The 20,408-nt window shown below is 39.9% G+C and overlaps 1 protein-coding gene across 1 annotated transcript in view; it reads left to right on the forward strand.

The window, feature by feature from the left end:
• Positions 1 to 17,751, forward strand: part of TLN2 (talin 2) — a 183,044-nt gene extending 165,293 nt beyond the window's left edge. The window contains exons 45-58 of the mRNA XM_018552804.1: positions 929 to 1,075; positions 1,785 to 1,951; positions 2,197 to 2,380; positions 9,231 to 9,356; positions 9,496 to 9,612; positions 10,047 to 10,232; positions 10,336 to 10,443; positions 10,573 to 10,678; positions 10,953 to 11,077; positions 11,609 to 11,734; positions 15,575 to 15,637; positions 16,216 to 16,398; positions 16,721 to 16,846; positions 17,392 to 17,751. Coding sequence (XP_018408306.1) covers positions 929 to 1,075; positions 1,785 to 1,951; positions 2,197 to 2,380; positions 9,231 to 9,356; positions 9,496 to 9,612; positions 10,047 to 10,232; positions 10,336 to 10,443; positions 10,573 to 10,678; positions 10,953 to 11,077; positions 11,609 to 11,734; positions 15,575 to 15,637; positions 16,216 to 16,398; positions 16,721 to 16,846; positions 17,392 to 17,520 — 1,893 coding nt within the window. The 3' untranslated portion in view covers positions 17,521 to 17,751. The remainder of the gene's footprint in view (positions 1 to 928; positions 1,076 to 1,784; positions 1,952 to 2,196; positions 2,381 to 9,230; positions 9,357 to 9,495; positions 9,613 to 10,046; positions 10,233 to 10,335; positions 10,444 to 10,572; positions 10,679 to 10,952; positions 11,078 to 11,608; positions 11,735 to 15,574; positions 15,638 to 16,215; positions 16,399 to 16,720; positions 16,847 to 17,391) is intronic.
• The last annotated feature ends 2,657 nt before the right edge of the window (positions 17,752 to 20,408 follow it).

Genomic DNA, 20,408 nt, shown 5'->3' on the forward strand with positions numbered 1-20,408 from the left:
CTCTAACAATATTTAAAACCAGCTGGGCGGATGATGCTCAGATGTTTCAAACAGCCACCAATGACATTCTAACTTCTTTGTGATGCAAGAAGTAGAGTGTAATGATTACAGGCTTTAGGAAGTAAATACACTTTTTATTTAATTTTTTTCTAGGGCTGGTTCTGAATAAAATGTTCGTGTTCGATTAATCGAAATTTTTTTAAATCGGTTAATTTCGATTAATTATAACGCACATACAGATCCAACTACATTGGCCTATACAGTACGGCAATGAAGTAATAAAATGAACTAGGATCACACTAATCCAGCACTTTATTAATCTCACGTGCCCCACTCAATATGGAAGACCCGGAAGCCGGCGGAGAGGTGAGTGTTTTCATTATTGATCAAAATAATTGTAATTGATCAAAAATTTTAACGATTAATCGGGTAATTAATCGTTAATTTCTACAGCCCTTTTTTTTTCACCTGCAGAGTGAATGATAAAATATAACAGATTTCTCCATCTACTCTAAAGAGCGTGGATGGACAAATCTCCTACTGTGTGCTTTGTAGTCTTAAAGCACTGGCCACTGATTGGCTGCATGCAGCATTCAGCCGAGGATTTGCCAACATGATTGGCATAAGTCGATCTAATGATTGACTTCTGTCGAGGGGATAGAGTCACCAACAGATTGAATTTCGTTGATGGGGTTGCCAACAGATCGAATTTCACTGTGTGTACCATGCTTAACATTTCATATGTTGGCACACTTGCAGTGTGTTGGAATTATTACTTCACTGATAAGTTTCAGTTTGTATTTTTACATTAATCCTCACTAGTACATTTTATATGTATGGGGTTTTAAGGTCTTTCAGAATAATTGGATGAGCTAGCTTTTTGTTTACATTTTTTTTATTAATAGGGAATTGTATTTCCTCTTTCCAGGTTAGTAACCAAATTAAAACAAGGATCCAGGATTTAGGACATGGCTGTATATTTTTGGTGCAGAAAGCTGGAGCATTACAGATTTGTCCAACTGACAGTTACACTAAACGGGAATTAATTGAATGTGCCCGGGCTGTGACAGAAAAGGTAAATGACAGTAGTTTTTATCCGATGTCTTATCGTAACTTGGGACCATATACCTGTAATCAGACAATTTTTTAAAATATGTTTTAATATGTTACGATTCCTTACAGCGCCTTAAAAAAAGACTCCTTCTGTATTGATAAATAACTCTAAATATATCTATCCCATGCACAGCTGTGATGATATTTTGTTAGTTAAATTTTCTAACAGAGAGAAATCTTCAGAGATGATAAAATCGATGATGTAATCAATTAAATCAACTGATTAAAAGTGCAGGTCTTTTGTAAACCTAAACTAATATACTTGAAAATAATTCTGTATAATTTGTATTGTATATATTCATCATCATGAAAGGTTTTAACCCCTTCATGACTGAGGCCCTTTTTTCCATTTTTGCACCCTTGTTATATTCCAAGATAGTTTACAGAAACATCTTGAATTAACTATGGGTTTTTTGGGTTTTTTTTTTTTTTAAGTTGAAGCACCAGTATCTTTGTATCAAATACAGGGCCATGTTTATTATGCACTTTATTTCTTTATTTTGATTGGTCAGACCAGGAAGTATGTACAAGTATGTTAAAATATATTCTTCTCTATGGCAAATATTTATTTATGGTGAATTATGGGGAGTTCTTAGACTTTATTAGTGAAAAGCCTTGTTAGCAATATGTCTCATATGCCTACAGCTCTACCTATATTTCTTTGCATTTAGGTTTCCCTGGTTCTAACTGCTTTTCAAGCAGGTAACAAGGGGACACAGGCCTGCATTACTGCAGCCAGTTCAGTATCTGGTATAATTGCTGATCTGGATACCACCATCATGTTTGCCACTGCTGGCACACTCAACTCAGAAAACAAGGAATCCTTTGCTGACCACAGGTGAGTAAAATCAGAGCTGTACATCATACATGAACACAGTGATCAAATGAACAGAACATAATTAGACAGACAGTATAGGTGAGATGGTATTTAGTTTTCAGTTTGACATTCATCGGCATATACATAGAAGCTGTGTGGGGGAAAAATGTTTCTTGACCTTACCAACTTAAGCATATTTTTATATTTGCTTCCCTTTTTATGAATTAACTGCATCATATATGATTCAATTATTTTTTTCTGCACAGGGAAAACATCCTTAAGACAGCCAAAGCTCTTGTAGAAGACACCAAGCTACTGGTTTCAGGTGCTGCATCTAGTCAGGACAAGCTGGCACAGGCTGCCCAGTCATCTGCTAACACTATTACACAACTGGCAGAGGTGGTGAAGTTGGGTGCAGCCAGCCTAGGATCTGATGATCCTGAAACCCAGGTGAGAAAATGTTCTTGGAAAAGGGCTTTGTTTTCCTTAGAGCCTCAGAAATTTAGCTCTTTAGGACTCTGACTTCTTACCTTTGCTCTCCTTTCTACGCCCTTCAGCTCTATATCTATCTTCAAATAAGACGTCCGGGCTTGGAAACGATATTCCAAATGAACACGGAAAACTGTCGGGTATAGTCGTTTGACATGCTTGGCCCGTGTGTACCTCCTTTCCTTTTCCCCTTGTTGCTGTTCAAAGCCCTGTAAGCTCTGGAGAATCATGAGACTCCATGACACTGCCAAGCATAAACAGACACTTGCTTTTCATGGTTTCCACCAGCAAAATCCTTTATAACGTTTTACCTGTTTTGCTTCTAACTTCACTTAGCATCTCACAAAATAAAACATCAATACTGTATTCACTTAATTGCAACAGTAGTTCATCCTTTAACAAAGTTATATATCAAAGATTTTTACTCCACAAAGTGGACTTGGTAATCTATATCATCAAATCGTGTGTGTCTATGTGTTTGTCTGTCTATAGATATAGATGAGTCCAGAATGTTTCACTCCCTGCCTCTTCCTCACTTCTGTCGCACTTGCCAAAATCTCCTCAAAGACTGACAGATCTTTTCAGTGCCCTGGATTAGCTCCTTTGTCGGGGTCATAGTCTTTGTGCCAGAGGCAGACATATTACAGGGATTCTACTCCAATTTTTTAGCTGTCCCCAAAGCAAAGGGGGGTTTCTAACGTGTTTTCGATCTAAACAGTCTCAATGCGTTCCTGCACATCCAAAAGTTCTGTATGAAATTTGCCTGATCTGTGGTTGCCTCCCATCACCCTGGAGACTTTCTAGAATCATTGGACATCAAGAATGCACATTTCAACATCCCCCTTTTTTCCTGCCCATCAACGCCACCTGCGTTTTGCTGTGAACACACACCAATGTGTTGCCCTTCATTCGTCCTGTCCACTGTGCCTTGGGTCTTCACCAATGTGCTAGCCCCTGGTTTGGCTCTGCTTCGGTCTCAAAGGATCCCTATAGTGGGGTATTTGGAGGACCTTCTCCTCAGTGAGCTTTGAATGGGTCCCGAATCTCCAGGAGTCAACACTTGAACTTTCTTATTACTTTCTCAGTTCCTCTAATCCTACCTTGTGGTCCAGGGGTCACTCTCTTGGCACGTCTGGATCGTGTAGACCTCCTGTCTCCAGGACCGGCATTCCAACCTGCTTCTTGGCCTCTGATGTCAACAGCTTGGCTGTTGAAGCCCAGATCCTTAAAGACAGAGGGCCTTTCGAACAAAGTCATCCCTACGCGCCTGAAATCTAGGAAGTCTACCTTCCATAAGGTCTACCATCGCACATGCAAGGCATATTTTGCTTACTTCAAAGCCAGGAAATTTCATCCTAGGAAATACTCCGAGACATAGCAATTCATCCGATCTCGCCTGGACCAGCACCTAACCTTAAGCTCAGTCAGGGGTCAAATTTCGGCCTTGATTTAGTTTTATTTTTTCCAGAGACCACTTGCCTCTTACTCTCTAGTGAAGGCCTGTGCTCAGGGGGTTGCTCTTGTTGTCCCCCTCGCTCTGGTGATTCTTTGGAACCTTAGCTTAGTTCTGTCAGCTCTAGCAGAAGCTGCCCTTAAGCCTCCAGAGATATGCATTTGACCATGCTTACTTGCAAAGTTACCTTCCTTGTCCATATCACTTCTGCCAGGCGTGTTTCTTAATTGGCTGCCTTGACCTGTAAAGAGCCATTTCTGGTTATCCACAGAGATAATGCTGAGGTCTGGGGACTCCTTTCTTCCTAAGGGGGTACTTACTGCAAAGGCATCCAATCAGAATAGATAAACAATGTCCCCAGCTTTGTTTGGAATACAGTGATATCACAGATCTTTGTGCCATTACACAGTATGTCAAGTTGCACAAAAACAATGTATATTCCTTTCCGTGTATATACATAAACCTTTCTATTTGATTAAGGTTAAAATTTCTACAGCAATAAAAATCAGACTCTTTTTCACGTGGTGAAACTGCAGTCTCCTACAGGAGGCACTTCTGCTAACCCTTCTAAAATAGTACAGGTGAAACTCGAATAATTAGAATATCGTGCAAAGTTCATTTATTTCACTAATGCAACTTAAAAGGTGACACTAATATATGAGAGAGACTCATTACATGCAAAGCAAGATAATTCAAGCTGTGATTTGTCATAATTGTGATGATTATGGCTTACAGCTCATGAAAACCTCAAGAACCCCAAATCCACAACCTCAAAAAAGTAGAATATTACATGCAATCAATAAAACAAGGATTGTACATAGAACAATATCGGACCTCTGAAAAGTACAAGCATGCATATGTACTCAGTACTTGGTTTTGGCCCCTTTTGCAGCACTTACTGCAATTACTTTTGCACGATATTCTAATTATTCGAGTTTCACCTGTAGATGTGTTTCGTGCTCACTTGACCGCCTCTACAACAATTCATCCGTGTTTGACCCCGCTAAAGCGGATGCTCTGTTTTGAGATCTCCAGTTTTCCGGTCTCTCTGACTCGTTCCACGATAAATTGGATTCTGACATTACGGAGAGCGAGGTCCTCTCGGGTATCTCTTCTCTAAAATCTAACAAATCCCAGAGGCCCCGATGGCTTTTACAATCTCTCTATTATAGGAAATTCAAACATATTCTGGCCCCATATCTAACCCTCTTATTTAATGCTTTAAAATCTCAACATGCTCTCCACCCCTCCTGCGTAGATGCTAACATTGCTATGATCCCTAAACCTGGAAAGGATGCAACGTACATCGCAAACTATTGCCCAATGTCATTACTGAATACAGATGTGAAACTACTAACTAAAATACTGGCCTTTAGAACCAATGAGTTCCTCTGCTCTCTTATTCACAGGGATCAGGTAGGATTCACTCCACTCCGTCAAGCTGGGGATAATGTTTGTAAGGTGGTACATTTAATAAACCTGATTCGCCGTAGACCTGTGCCTAGTTTACTCCTCTCTTTCTATAGTCAAAAAGCATTTGACACAGTTTCCTGTGATTGCCTACAATATTTTCTGTCCAGATGGCACTTTGGTCCAGCTTTCCATTCATGGTTTACAGCTTTGTATAGTCAGCCTTTGGCTCGTGTGATTTATTCTGGTTTTTCCTCTCCTTTTTCAGCTCACTAGGGGTACTCATCAAGGGTGTCCCATGTCCCCCATCCTCTTTATCTTAGCTATAGAAACCTTGGCCTTGCTCATTAGGGCAACCCTTTCAAACTCAGTCTCTTTGTGGACGATATCCTCCGTACCCTTACTTGATTTACAGAACTTTGGAGCCGTTTCTGGCCTACTGGTCAATCCCGAAAAATCTCAGGCCTTGAATGTATCCCTCTCCCCCTCTATAGTGGTATTGCTCCGACAAAATGTTCCCTTTAACTGGGCTACTAAATTTCTTCCATACTTAGGGGTACGCCTAACAGACTCTTTTGACTCCCTTTATTCCTCCAATTATGTCCCTCTCTTTCGAACCCTTAAAAATCTACTCTTATCTTCGAAGGACCTACCCATCTCTTGCAATATTTTAGGACTCTGCCAATTCCAGTCCCCATGTTTGCCCTGAGATGTCTTTAAAATTCAGTTTTGTCCTTTTATCTTGAGTGCCAAACTCTCTCTTTAAAAAATGCCATACAGCAGCATACATCTGCACTCAGTGTCTGATGTATGCCTTCTGCTTTCCTCCTGTCATCAATTTTCGCCAACCTCTGCTTCTGTTTTTAGGGTGGCTCTGTTATATTGCAGGGTGTTCTGCAGCCACCTCTACAAACGAGGGTTCCTGCATATTCATTGCAACCCAGCTTCCTGTCCCTCCAGGGATTGTTTACAGTGCATTGTGAAGTTCAGGGAAACGGTATTGGTGGATATGGATCCACTGGTTCTAAATAATTGTGACTGACTATGTATTTTTAAAAATTAACATTCTGATACATGTATGCAGGATGGAAAGGAATAAGTTTTGTTAAAAAAGAGTTTAATACTACTTTTAGTGATCCTAGTGGTCTTTTGTCGTGGCTTAGAATGAGTACAGGCATAGTTTATGGTGGATATAGTGTAAAAAGAGGTTTATATTCTTTATTCATTTCCTACTATTGGTAATGCAGATTGATATAGATTTCAACTGTTGATTTAGATTTATGATTTAGACGTTTGTGTTTTAGTTTAATATTGTACATTATAATATCCTTCATCTTGCCATTTGTAAACTATGTACTTACTGTTAAAGTACCGATGATATGTATATTATTAGAATAAGCTCAAACCTATGGGATTATTATTGTTAAAAATTTCTGTTTTAAAATTTTCTTGAACAAAAAGCACAATCACTTGTTAGAATTTAGTTTGTTCGAGAAATATTTTCCATTATGCTCCTTTTTTTTTCTTTTTTTTCCATCACTATGGTCAAAATCAATAATTTGATTTGACCCTGTTAACTTTTAGAAAATCAAACAAACGTTCTAAAAAGTAATGTTTTTCTAACAAAATTCTAACAGTGTATACCCAGCTTTAGAAACCCTGTCAGCTATTTACTGCTCATCACCAAGAGGAGATCTCTCCCCTGGGGACACAGACCGCAATTAATGTGTTTTCTTTAGAGAATGGTTGATTCCTCTCATTTCTTTTCATTTCATTTATTCTGCAGGAAACTAAACTTTTAAAAATCAAGGAAGAGCATCCATTGTAAATGTTTTACATCCGCATTTGATATAGCCTAAAAACCTTTTGACTTTATAATTTCTTGTATGCCAGCAGGTATTAAATACTTTATTTTTAATACGTTTCTGGAGACTTAAATTCATAGGGACCAAGTGGGCTTTGTCCCCCACAGGCAAGCCTTAGATAACCCCTGCAAAGTCATCCACTTGACTTACCTAATGCATCAAAAAAGTTTCCTGGAATGTTCTTATCCTTGGACAGCCATAAGACTTTCAACTCCATTTCATAGGACTATTTTTATTATATCCCTCTTAAATGGCCCTTTATCATAACCCTTCTGCCAGTGAATACTACTTCAACCACTTCTCCAAACCATTTCCCAAAGAAAGGGGGGCTCATCAAGGCTGTCCTCATTTTCCTATTTTTTTTATTCTAGCTATAGAACATTCCGCACACCTTATCCAATTAAACTTTAACACACATAGTCAATGTGGGGACTTTTCAACCACCAAACCTATTTTTTTTCCATTTATTTTCAACTATATCCAATATCTCTCATTGGGAGAGAGATCCAAATACATCTAAGTTTGATGAGGACTGGCAAAAGATTTGTTCCACAGTTGCTGCTTGCAACATTATTATTTAATATTGCTTCTTTAGAATCAGCATTCAAAGTCCTCGCTCAATGGTATATTGTACTCTCCAGGTTTGGCACATCTCCATCTACTGCTCTATGATAAATGCATTTGTGGATGTAACGCAACTGGTGAAATGATGCAAATATGATATATTTGCCTGATTTTTAACAGACTCTGGACCAAAACATTCAAACTCTGAAAGTTTATTTCATATCCGCATTCTGAAGGATCCTTGGCTTGGTGCTTCTCCATCTCCAGTCCCCTTCCCTATCTAGATCCCAACATAAACTGGCTACCTACAGCCTATTAGAACTGAAACTTCAACACGCTTTTGGAAGAAACTATTTATTACATTTGTGTGAGTGTGACAGAAAATTGACTCCTTCAATAAAAAGCTAACAAGTAGAGCACTTGGATTCAATATGCTCACCCCTTGCTCTCTGCAGACAGCCTTAACATTTTTGTAACTATCAAAACTACTGAGAAAAGTAAACCAAGGAACTCCAGTACTACACCTTCAACCCCTCCTTTCCCTATATTCTCTGGTTTCAATCCCATACCTCATTATCGCACTGTTTTTCCAAATTATTTCTGGGTGGTGTTCTACAGATTTTACCTTCTAGCATACACAAAATATAAAAATAACATCTTTATTTGTGTATTTACGTACCTTAATCAATACCAATTAGATGCAGTATAGAATATACTTAAACCTAGCATTGGGCATATGATTATGCAGTAGATACGTTGAAGGGCAGCACATGGGATGCTTATAAGTAGTAGTTTATCTCTGTTTAGAAGATGACCTATATTTACAGAATTCAATGTAAGTTCAGTAGTTATACAATAAGCCTTCTCTCCGGCACCACCATGTAATTCTGACAGTTAAAACATGCAGCTTCCATCAGAGGTGTCAGCTTTCAGTTGAATCATGTAGGCCTATTCAGTAAGATCATTCATAAATTGAAGCTGAACTGCTGCACCTTTCAGATGACTAAAAGATAAATGAATGCCGATTGGTTGGTGGCATGTTCTGCACTTTTTGAATATACTGTATAAGGTGCTATGCAATCTGCATACTTGCGTATTGCTTTTGTAGTTTGGCTGTAGATAGTGCTGCTGGTTTAATCTTGTTTATGACACTGTATGACTAATATTTACAAGGACATGGTCTTTTTATTTCTTGTGAAAGGTGAGCTTTCAGTCTGAGCAGAATTAAAGTGGTAATGGCCGTGATTGAAGTTCCATATCCTAGAATGTAATAAAGCATCTTTTAGTTGACTATTATAACTTGGCCTATGTGTCTCATGGTGAAAGCTTCATCTTAAACTGGGCAGATGTTTATATGTTTCAGGCTTTCTGTGCTCTGGGTGTATTGCTGCTTTCTGTGGCATTGCAGATTGTAAACCTTTTTTAGTTAGCATGAGTTGTTAGCTTTTCACAGAAGGCATTCTCAAAGCTCTCCTTTCTAAAAAACTGTTGTTCTCATTGACCTATTTCCCTCTTTTAGGTGGTGCTAATCAATGCAATAAAGGATGTTGCCAAGGCTCTAGGAGATCTAATAGGAGCCACAAAAGGTGCAGCAGGGAAGCCAGCAGATGATCCATCCATGTACCAGCTAAAAAGTGCAGCTAAGGTAATGCCAGGCAAAAACAAATTGTATACTCATTGGCACAGGTACCAGGGATGGTGTCTGTTTTAATTATTTAAGTATCTTCACTCAAGTGTATGTTTGCTTGAAAGTAACCTTTGTATTCTTTTTCTACACTTTTTAGGTCATGGTGACAAATGTTACATCCCTGTTAAAGACTGTGAAAGCTGTGGAAGATGAAGCCACACGTGGTACTAGGGCTTTGGAGGGTACAATTGAGCACATCAAGCAGGAGCTGACTGTAAGGATAATGCTTGGTTTCCACATGGGTGTAGGCAAAATAAACTGATGTGTGATCACAGGTGCGGTATGTAGGTAGGGCTGCTGTGGCATAACAAAATGTGGTTATTGAAATTTGCATGGGGAAGACATCCTTCATGATTTCTTGCTGTCAGTTTAGACCATGGTGCTACTTTATGCCACAAGTATGCAGCTTGCACATCGGCTATTTCAAGGGTTCAGATTAATTTGCTACATCAGACAGCGTTGTGTACAAGAATTCAGTAAATGTCTCTATAGACAAAATAAGCTGTAGATGGGAATATTACTGTAGAAACTATTGTAAGTAAATTGCTGGGTAGGTTTCAGTTTGATAGTTTACAAATATAACCACTATTTCATGTTTACTCATTAAAAGCAGCAAATGGTTGCCCTAATATATATTGTATTGTTTAGGTCTTCCAATCCAAGCAAGTTCCTGAAAAGACAACTTCTCCAGAGGAATCAATCCGGATGACCAAGGGAATCACCATGGCAACAGCAAAAGCCGTGGCAGCTGGAAATTCATGCCGGCAAGAAGATGTCATTGCTACTGCCAACCTGAGTCGAAAAGCCGTCTCCGATATGTTGACATCCTGCAAGGTAATGGTGTACATGATTCAATAAAGTCCTTTCCTACTAGTAGGTAGCTTACTTCAGGAACTGCTATATTTAGTGTTGCCTAATGTTGATTTTCTTCCTTTAGCAAGCAGTTTACCACCCAGATATTAGTGAAGAGACAAGGCAACGGGCTCTGAAATATGGAACCGAATGTACCCAGGGATATCTGGAGATGCTAGAGCATGTGTTGACTGTGAGTACATTATGATATATTCAGAATACTTTATAAAATGTTTCAGCAATCCAACTCAGTTTGTTGCACTTTCTAATGTGGCATTCCCATATTTTAAATAACTTCTGTTCCACACACATGATTGTGTAGGTTTTACAGAAACCCAGCGCAGAGGCGAAGCTTAAGTTGTCTGGCTATTCAAAGCGTATTGCATCTGCTGTAACAGAACTTATCCAGACCACAGAAACTATGAAAGGTGGGCCATTAATAAAAACAAATATTTACGATTTATATGTGTGTGTAGCTATAAGGGAGCATATTTTATGGCTATTCATAAATTCCTGTTATTAAGTAGATACAATTTTGTGTGAGCATCACTCATTTTTTTCTACGTTCTCTTGTTGGAACTGAACACATACAGACATTTCTTTCTATTAGATACTGTTTTAAAACATATCTCAACTTCCTCACCATCTCTAAGTGTGTAGTTAAATCTTCCTGGTTACCTCCATTATTTATTGTAATTCTAGGCACAGAATGGGTGGATCCTGAAGATCCCACAGTGATCGCTGAAACAGAGCTGCTTGGAGCTGCAGCTTCCATAGAGGCAGCTGCCAAAAAACTGGAACAGCTTAGACCACGAGCCAAGCCAAGAGTAAGTGTAATGTTTGGAGTTCTCCTTGTAGTCACCTTCAGCCATCTGAGCCCAGGTTTAGATATAATATGGTTGTCTCAACTCACTGCTGCTCCTCTGTCCGACAACCTCCAGATGAGTGTGACTTGCCCTCTTTCATGTTACACATTCAGTAAATGCATTCTGTGAGAAAGGAAAAAGACTACGGTCTTGCTATTAAGTTGATGGTTTAACCAAAGTACACCCTGAAGTAAAGTGAACAACTAAAGTAAGAAAGGTCTTGATGGAGAGTCGCATTCCTTCCATGTCCCCTTCTGTCAGTGGTATCGGTTCAAGAACCCTCTCCTGCAGCCTCTGTCTGATATGTTTGATATATTAGGTTGTTAATTCATTCAACTATATATCAAACATATTGCTACAGTGTCCTGCGTATGCTCCAGGGCTGTGTTGGGGGTGTACAGAGCGACAGCAGGAGGTTTTACCATCAATAAATATGAAAAAAGGATTCATTAGAACACCCAGTTTGAAAGTATTCTGTTTTTCTCTTTGTAGCAGGCAGATGAAACACTGGACTTCGAGGAACAGATCCTGGAAGCAGCAAAGTCAATTGCAGCCGCTACGAGCGCGCTAGTGAAATCTGCTTCAGCGGCTCAGAGAGAGTTGGTGGCACAAGGCAAGGTGAGCAAGGAGGTGGAAATGTTACACTGGTTGTCACAGCAGGTACAGAGGTAAAGACTGTTGGAGTAAAAAGTGTTTGTCCATTTCTTTCTAGCCTGAAGGTTGATGTATTTCTCAGGCTAAAGTAACATTTCTTAGGAGTCAGTACAAAGCTATAAATACAGTAATACAACAACAACAACAAATGTTTTTATCAAATAGACAGTGAAAGAATTGTGTAGCTGTGCACTTAGCTTATAATAGCTCTGCATCATTTTCAGTGGTTCAGTTTACTGTGGAGTTGATTATGGGAAGTTTTGCTGCTGCTGCAAAATAATTTTGCCTAGGCTTGAATGGAGACTAATTGAGGACAGTATGTTTACTGTGTTCCCAATTATGAATGAGTGGGAAGTACTATACATCTATTCTGACTCCGATTGTTGTTGTGATAGCGAAATATATCCCTTGCTGAGACCTCTATGCCTGGCCTGTATAAGCAGATATACTCACTGCGGACAATCCTCGTCAGATAGCTGAACTCGTCAATACCGATTCATTCAAAAGAGGTGTTTATTCTTTACATCAGGTTACAGCAGATGATAGGAACAGCAGTTGAACGGTTATAGTATTGTGCGGTCAGAAAATGATGCCTTTCCTAAAATAGTTAGGCAAATCACACTATATAAATTCTAACCTATATAACAATGCTAATATTAACTGAGGCTATGCATCTCATATTCTATGCCCCTGTTGGGGCGGCACAACATCACTTCCTGTTCCGTTCATGATTGTGTAGTACATAGTAAACACACGCTATGCACACACACGCACACTATGCACACACACACACGCGCACACACATGCACACACATGCGCACACACACACACACACTATGCACACACACACACACACTATGCACACACTATGCACACACACACACACTATGCATGCACACACACACACACTATGCATGCATGCACACACACACACGCACGCACACACACACACTATGCACACACACACACACACACACTATGCACACACACACTATGCACGCGCACACACACACACACACACTATGCACGCACACACACACACACACTATGCACACACGCACACACACTATGCACGCACACACACACACACACTATGCACGCGCACACACTATGCACGCACACACTATACACTGTTTAGGCACTTTTACCAATGGACCATACTAATCCAGAGCCTAGTAAGAAAGAGATGGAACTTGTGACTCCTCTTATTAACCCACTTAGTTTTGCTGCTTTTCTACACAAGAAGGCAAAAATAAGGGGGACAGGAAGCTAAAATAGCAACTTTGTACCTTGGTCCTTTATTTTCTTATGTGGCTCTTTTAGACAGTGTGTTATGATGATCCAAAAAAAGATGTCCCATTTTTTCATGAGCACTTCAGAAATGTACTGCCAGTGGTGTGTACTACATACAGTATTATTTTTATGTGGATGACATTACTGGGAACCTATTCCAAGTGAGATACTACAAATTATAATAAGGATGTCTTGTGTTAAGCAGTGTCATCTGGCTTCCACAAAATTGGAGATGTTAAACTTTATCTAACTCTAACTTTAGATTCTATTTCTATGTAAAAAATGCACAAGCTTGAGTTAATTAGGAACTTGATTAGTGTACTGACCTTTATTTTATCACCTTTAGGAACAGGAGCTGAACTAGGATTTCAGAAAGTGAGCCCCAGTATGAGTTAGTGTTAGGAAGGAAGCCTGTGGAATTAAAGTTAATGGACCACCATCAAGACTTGATATGTTAGAATGCCAGTCTTTGAGCAAGAACGCTTAATTTCACTTAATAAGATCAGTGACAGGAGTGTAATTAGTTCTTGTGTTCTCTCCAGGTCCTCTCATTCATGCCTCGTAGTATTTACTGATGTACATGCTTCATCCCTGTCTGCCAGCGTAAAATCATCAACAGCAGGGTTTGGCAGCATTGGAATGACAATATGAGATTTGATAAGGTGTAGAAATGGCTTCTACTTTGACCTTGTCATGAGTTCTGCTTGAGCCTGAAGTGGGTTAATCCCTTCTTAGTGTTTGGTAACCCACAGCTTTATCCTTCTCTGGATGGTGTCCAGTAAATGGTTACATGACAAGTCAAACATGAATACCAGGGAAATCCCTGGCTGGCAACCACTCTGAAAAGCTGTTTAGTGCTGGCACAAATATGAAATACTAGCCTTTAGCTGAAAGACTTGTGGATTCATATACATGACCCTAAAAATAGGTAACTGAGGGCATTCCATTAAGAGAACAGAAAAAGGTCTGTAGTATATGGTGCTACAGTACTTCCCCCGGTACTGTAATAAAGTTCTATCCCATGAATGCTTCCAGTTGTTCTACATGATTTCTAGTGTATAACCTTTGTTTAATATGACAGGGATTTATGACAGATCCCCTTTTGTCATTCTTCACTGTTTAGAACTTTAATGTATTGAACAACCGTGTCCATCTGTCATCTACAAGTTCACAGCTATCACTGTTAAAAGTAGATAAGCTGTGCGGTCAGCCCTTTTCTCTATTACACTACACGTCAAGATATGTGGTCTAAAGTTTAATTTGAAGGGGAATGTGTTTTATTTATAGACACCTTTTAATTGCCCTTCACAGTTAAAGTACAGAGTATGCAGTTCACACCTTCCGTGTAGCCATTTTTTGGCTGTAAATTCATGTTAAAATGTGTTGAAGCATGTGTGAATGTGTTGAAGCATATCTATATTAAAAAATAAGAATGTAACATATTGCAGCTTACCTATCTTTAGATGTGGTGGCTGCAGTATTTAATTCTTTAGGCTTTTTCCTCCCTTATTTTCACGTGGTAATCCAGCCAGTAATATACTTCCTCTCTTAGGGTGGCTTCGCAATAGAGACCGCACCCCCTTCCCCCCTTGGACAGCAGCATTGTCACTCTGTGGAGAGGGTAGTGTTGGATAGAGTAGCAGATTTAGATGGATTTGACTAACAAATTAAATCTAAACTCTAACACTTTATAAGCAGCTACAGCAACTGTTTTCCTTCTGGGACTAAAGGTTTTATATAAATGATTAAATGCTGACCATTGTAAGCACTCCTGTCAGTGTTAGATCGTTTGTAACCCTGTATCTGCCATTTTTCCTGGTCAGCTTGGCCTGTTAAAGGAAGTTGACAAACAGCCATCTTACTAGCCAGATCACCAGGTGGAAATAATGGGAAAAACCTAAAAAAAAGACAACTGATACAGCCACCACATTTTAGGATTGATAACCGTCAATATATTATATTTTTTGCATGTTGATACCCTTTAAGTTAAGTCGGGGATTGCTAGAACCTCTTTCAGCTTTTTATTGTTGTCTGTTTCTCTGTTGAAGTTTTTTCCATACTGTCTAATAAAAGGTTGTTCCCAAAACAGAAAGTACCCTGTAATGGAGCCCTGGATAGCAGTAAACCCTGACCTGGGGTTCTAAACTTTCCCTATTCGATCCAAAACATAAAATGGTTTTAGTTGTAGATAGAACAACTGATTTTCTTCCACCTCTTTCATGCTTTTATCACATCACAATAGCACATGCTTCATAACATTAGGTAGACGACAAAAAGTTCCATGTACACAATGTTGTACCAGCATTGCCTCCAGACCAATTTAATGAATGAGCTCAAAGGCACAAATATGTGTACATGCAACCACCTGTAAGGCCAGTGCAGTGAATGCAAAGATTGGAGCAAGCATTCAGAAGAAATTCTCAAAAGGATGTTAAAATGATTTTCCTTTTTGCTACATGGTAAATGATCATTTCAACATGGAAATGTTTTCCACTCTCGGATTCCTTGTAGGTTGGAGCAATTGCCGCTAATGCAGCTGATGATGGCCAGTGGTCCCAGGGACTCATATCCGCTGTAAGTATTTTTTTTATTGGAGGTTTCCCATTAATTTATCCTATCCATAACTTGTGGTCTTACTGTAGAGGACCTAAACACGTGCCCCTTTTTCATTCTACACACTTGCCTAAATTTTTTTTTCACATTCATAATCCTTTAACCAATATAACAATAACATTGGATACTGCTGCCCATTCTACTTACCACCATTAACTTCGCTGTGCATTGGCTTGTGAAATTTGCCATCCCTTTATCGCAGCTCCTGCAGCCATCTCCTCTTAAATCTAGGTACCCTTTACCAACACCTTATAGGAAAGGCATCACTTATTACACAATTGCTAAGATCGAGTCAGGTGCTGCAACCCCTTTGCTTGCCAACCACTCAGTATCCAATTTAGATTGTAAGCTTTGTGACTATTAACATGTATGATTAGGGAAAACAAACTTGCACCATAATCTTTTGTAACCTTTTGGAGGTAAAATAGCTCCTTTCCTTGGCACTGCACTGGCAATAACAAATTCAGCAGTCCACTTACTTTGGAGGCAACATTTGTTTTTATGTTTCTGGTCATTTGGCCAATCTCGACTTCTTTTAGGCCAGGATGGTGGCTGCAGCAACCAGCAACTTGTGTGAATCGGCCAACGCCTCAGTGCAGGGCCACGCCAGTGAGGAGAAACTCATCTCCTCTGCCAAGCAAGTAGCAGCATCTACTGCCCAACTTCTGGTCGCCTGCAAGGTGAAAGCTGACCAAGACTCGGAAGCCATGAGAAGACTTCAGGTAGCGTGTTAATATCTACATGAGATATGGCAGTAGAGCACAGAATGTGCACTGCTAGTTGGCCCCATATAACAGTTACAGGGTAGTTAGCTAACTGACTGTATAAGCAATGCTTATGTAACATGTATTGTATGCCAGGTAGCAAAGCTCACAATGATATTCCATTCATGCCACCATTTTACATTTATTTCCTGTTTTTGCATTTGCTAAGACTTTTTTTTTTCTTAATCTTGTCCTCCACTCCCTTCTGCTTACTTCATGGCTTCCCATGTTGCCTTCCTTACTCTCTCCTTTCCACACTTGCCCTACTTCTGTCACACAGGCCGCTGGGAATGCTGTGAAACGAGCCTCTGATAACCTGGTCAGAGCCGCTCAGAAAGCTGCGTTCAGCAAAGCTGAGGATGATGATGTTGTGGTGAAGACAAAGTTTGTGGGTGGAATTGCACAGGTTAGTATAATTTTGTTACTACACATCTACCTGAACAAAAGCCAACTGATATCTCCTTTGGAGCAACTGCCTATTTACTGTTGGTTCAGTTTACAAGCCAGGAGAGGTTTGTTAAGGAATCCTATCATGAGAGAAATATGGACGCAATAACTGCTGAGCTCTCCTTATGAGAATGTTAGATGCCTGGCTGGCATGCTGATCGCCCTAAAACCAATACAGTACATTGAGTTCATTACCTGAAACAAGTAGACAGATAGGGACTTCCCTGGTCTGTTTACTTGTTTCCGGCCAGTAACTCCGAGTATTGAAGGTAGTGGCAGCAAGCAAATTTAGGGAGCCGAGGAACAGGCTTCTGATGAAAATTTAGCTGTAAATGATTTCAAGCTGTTGGTGACCGTATAAAATAGAAATGTGTCCAGCAAGCAGTGTTTTTTATTACGTTTTAGAACAATCACTTTTTATGTTTAAACTGTCACGTAACTGTGTGTTTTATGTGTTTCTTTTCTCTGTGAATGACTGCAATATTAATTATTCTTTGTCCAAAGATTATAGCAGCTCAAGAGGAAATGCTAAAGAAGGAGAGAGAGCTAGAAGAAGCCCGGAAGAAGCTGGCCCAGATCCGCCAACAACAATATAAATTCCTACCATCCGCCCTGAGAGAGGAGGAGAGCTAGTGAAAGCACCAGACCTGAGACATGGAAACAATCCACTCTGCAGCAGGCAGGGACAGAACCACAGCTGGAATCCACCCTCTAAGTCGCCCACTGGAATCCAAAGCCACTAAACAATAGAGGGGAGGAGTGTGGGTTGCCCACTCCAAAGACAAAGCAGTATTATCTCCCAAGGTGGACATACCCAAATATATAAATAAAGTATATATATATGTAAAGATATATACAGCTGCAGGGGATTTTGTAGTTTTGTTTTACAGTTTGATTTAATCACTGGAACAATTAATGTACCCTCCAATGATGTACACAGAGCCTCTTGGGAATTAAAGGCACTTGTAATGAAAGTGTGATGTACAAGCGTGTTTCATGATATAGGAATTCTGTCTTTGGACATGCTTAAACTGGTCCGTCACTTTTCAGAGATTAGTATTACTCTAATATTAGTACAAACAGTACACAGAAACTCAAGATGTACAAAATCAGTCAATGTAATGTGTGCTTATTTGAATTTTGTTTTGCTGCAAGCTGTAGAATTACCTAAGTGAAGATTCAAGTCTGTTTCCAAAGGGGTTTATTTGCTGGTTCAGCATTTTTAGATGTTGAATAAGCTTGCTTTATGTTCAGCAGCTACTTGTATGCACCATGCAGACTTGGTAGGTGCGGTCCTTAACATGCTTCTTCAGTCCCAGATTTGTTGGGAGTCCTTTTGTCTGCTAAAATGCATTCTAAAGCCAACACAGTTGAGTATGTTATAAACAATGAAGGGAATTTATCAAAACTGGAGCAGACAAAATCTGGAGCAGCTGTGCATGGCAACCAATCAGCTTCTCTCTCATTTTCAAATCTTAACTGAAGAGAGAAGCTGATTGGTTGCCATGCACAGCTGCTCCAGATTTTGTGTGCTCCAGTTTTGATAAATTCCCCCCAATGTGTTTTAAAATAATGGTCAGTACTCTTCCATTAAACCTCTTAATGGGACTTGTTTTCCTACTGACAGGCATAAAACACATTCCGTATGTTCTTTATAATGTGCTGAGCAATGCTTAGAGATATGTTCAAGGTCTGAGTGTCAGCAAGCAATACTGTAGCTTGTTACAGCTGTCAACAGCCTTGGAGAACTCCAGCTTTATCTAACAGAAGAATTCTTGGCAGCATTGTAAATGAAAACTGTATCTGCTATAGTAGTAGTGCTGCAAGGTGATGTTAGACGAGCGCTATGTGTATAGTTGAAGCCCTACAAACAGGCACAGCTTTAGCTCAGTGGCATTGTGAAGATTGCATCGTTTCTTTTATTTCTATTTATAACAATGTGGAATTGAACTTTCATTTCTGAAATGGTGCTCAGAATATTTTCTGTTTAAATCCTCACTTTTATGGTGAGATTGTCATGTGCAGTTCCAAAGCTAACCACCTGACGGCAGTGTTGTACAAAAAGAAAACTTGCACTGTGTCAACATTGTATGGCATTTCCTGCTCATAAGTGAACCTTGGCCATGTTGATATCATGTACAGGAGACAAAGTAAACTTACAGTGTTATACACAAAAGTAGAGTTTGGAGAAGGCAGGAGAAGTGAACAATATAGCTGATATGGAAAAATGACCTAAATGCTGAAAATTCTGTGATCCAAAAGGATGATTTGTTATAGTGAATTGAACTTATGTTTGCGTCAAACATCCATTTGTGTGCAAGGGAATTAAAAACAAAAACACTCATGCATATGACTGGATGTTTAAAGTCCCTTTTAACGATAGTAAAGCTCCCCAAAGTAGGATATTTGAGGTCTGCATAAGCCAGGGGGTGGACAAACTCCGGCCCTTAAGCTGTGGTAAAACTACAAATCCCAAGAGGCATAGCAAGATTTTCACAGCCACAGACATGACTCCCCGAGACAGATGCATCCTGGGATTTGTAGTTTCACCACAGCTGGAGGGCTGGGGTTTGCCCATCCCTGGCATAAGCAGCCAGAACCACCTGGTAATTAAGCCAGGTTACCAAACCTTTACAGAAAGAAGAATAGTGTGTGTTTTTGGAGTGCCACGCATTTCACGCACTTGTCTGTCATACAGCATCAAGAAAGCATCTACCACATGGTACTTTCATCTACTCTTCCTGCCCTGCCTACAGTGACTTTGGTCACCGCCAGCCATCCTACCCTCTCCAGCTACCAGCTATAGCTGTGTTTTGTGAGTACTTAAGGCCTTGCCTCCTACCCTGCACCTTACTTTGCCTTACCATCATGCAGAGATCAAACTCTGCTAATTTCCTAGGGCTGCTTGCAGTATGCCTATTGGTGCAGCCTACATCTGCAGCCTGAAATCCTGTTTCTCTCTGCTCTTCAGAGTCTTTCTTCGCTCCATTGGGTGTGGCCTGTTCCACTGTCCTCTCTCAGCTTATTACAGTCATGCAAGTCAGTTATTTTCTGTCTCAGTCTGCAGACACCACAAGCGTACTCCTGCAGGTCCTGTATATGATTTATTCTGGTCAATGAGCCATCAGCTGCTGAGTTTCTGTCCAATTCTGAGTGATTCCAGTCTTTACCTGACAACAAGCGTGCCTCCAAGGAGTCACCGACCCACTGCCATTACTCCTAAATCAAGAGACCAATTTGGCACATATAGATGGGGTGCACACCACTCTGAAACTAGAGGGAATCAGTCTGATTCTTCTACCAATGCTGTTCTTAGTCTTGGATCTTTTAAAGCCCCTAAGAACGTAAAGACTTTCCCAGTGCACCCACTGTTCCAAATCTTCCTCTACAGAGATTGGAAACACCCTGACAATTTGTTTGCTCTCCCAAAGCACTTATTAGCCCTGTACCCATTTAAAGAGAACTTTGATAAAACGTGGCCTGCCCTCAGTGTCCCACCTAATAATGTGACCACCATAATA

Source organism: Nanorana parkeri, unplaced genomic scaffold, assembly GCF_000935625.1.
Source record: "Nanorana parkeri isolate BGI_ZX_2015 unplaced genomic scaffold, ASM93562v1 scaffold97, whole genome shotgun sequence".
Taxonomy (NCBI): Eukaryota; Metazoa; Chordata; class Amphibia; order Anura; family Dicroglossidae; genus Nanorana; species Nanorana parkeri.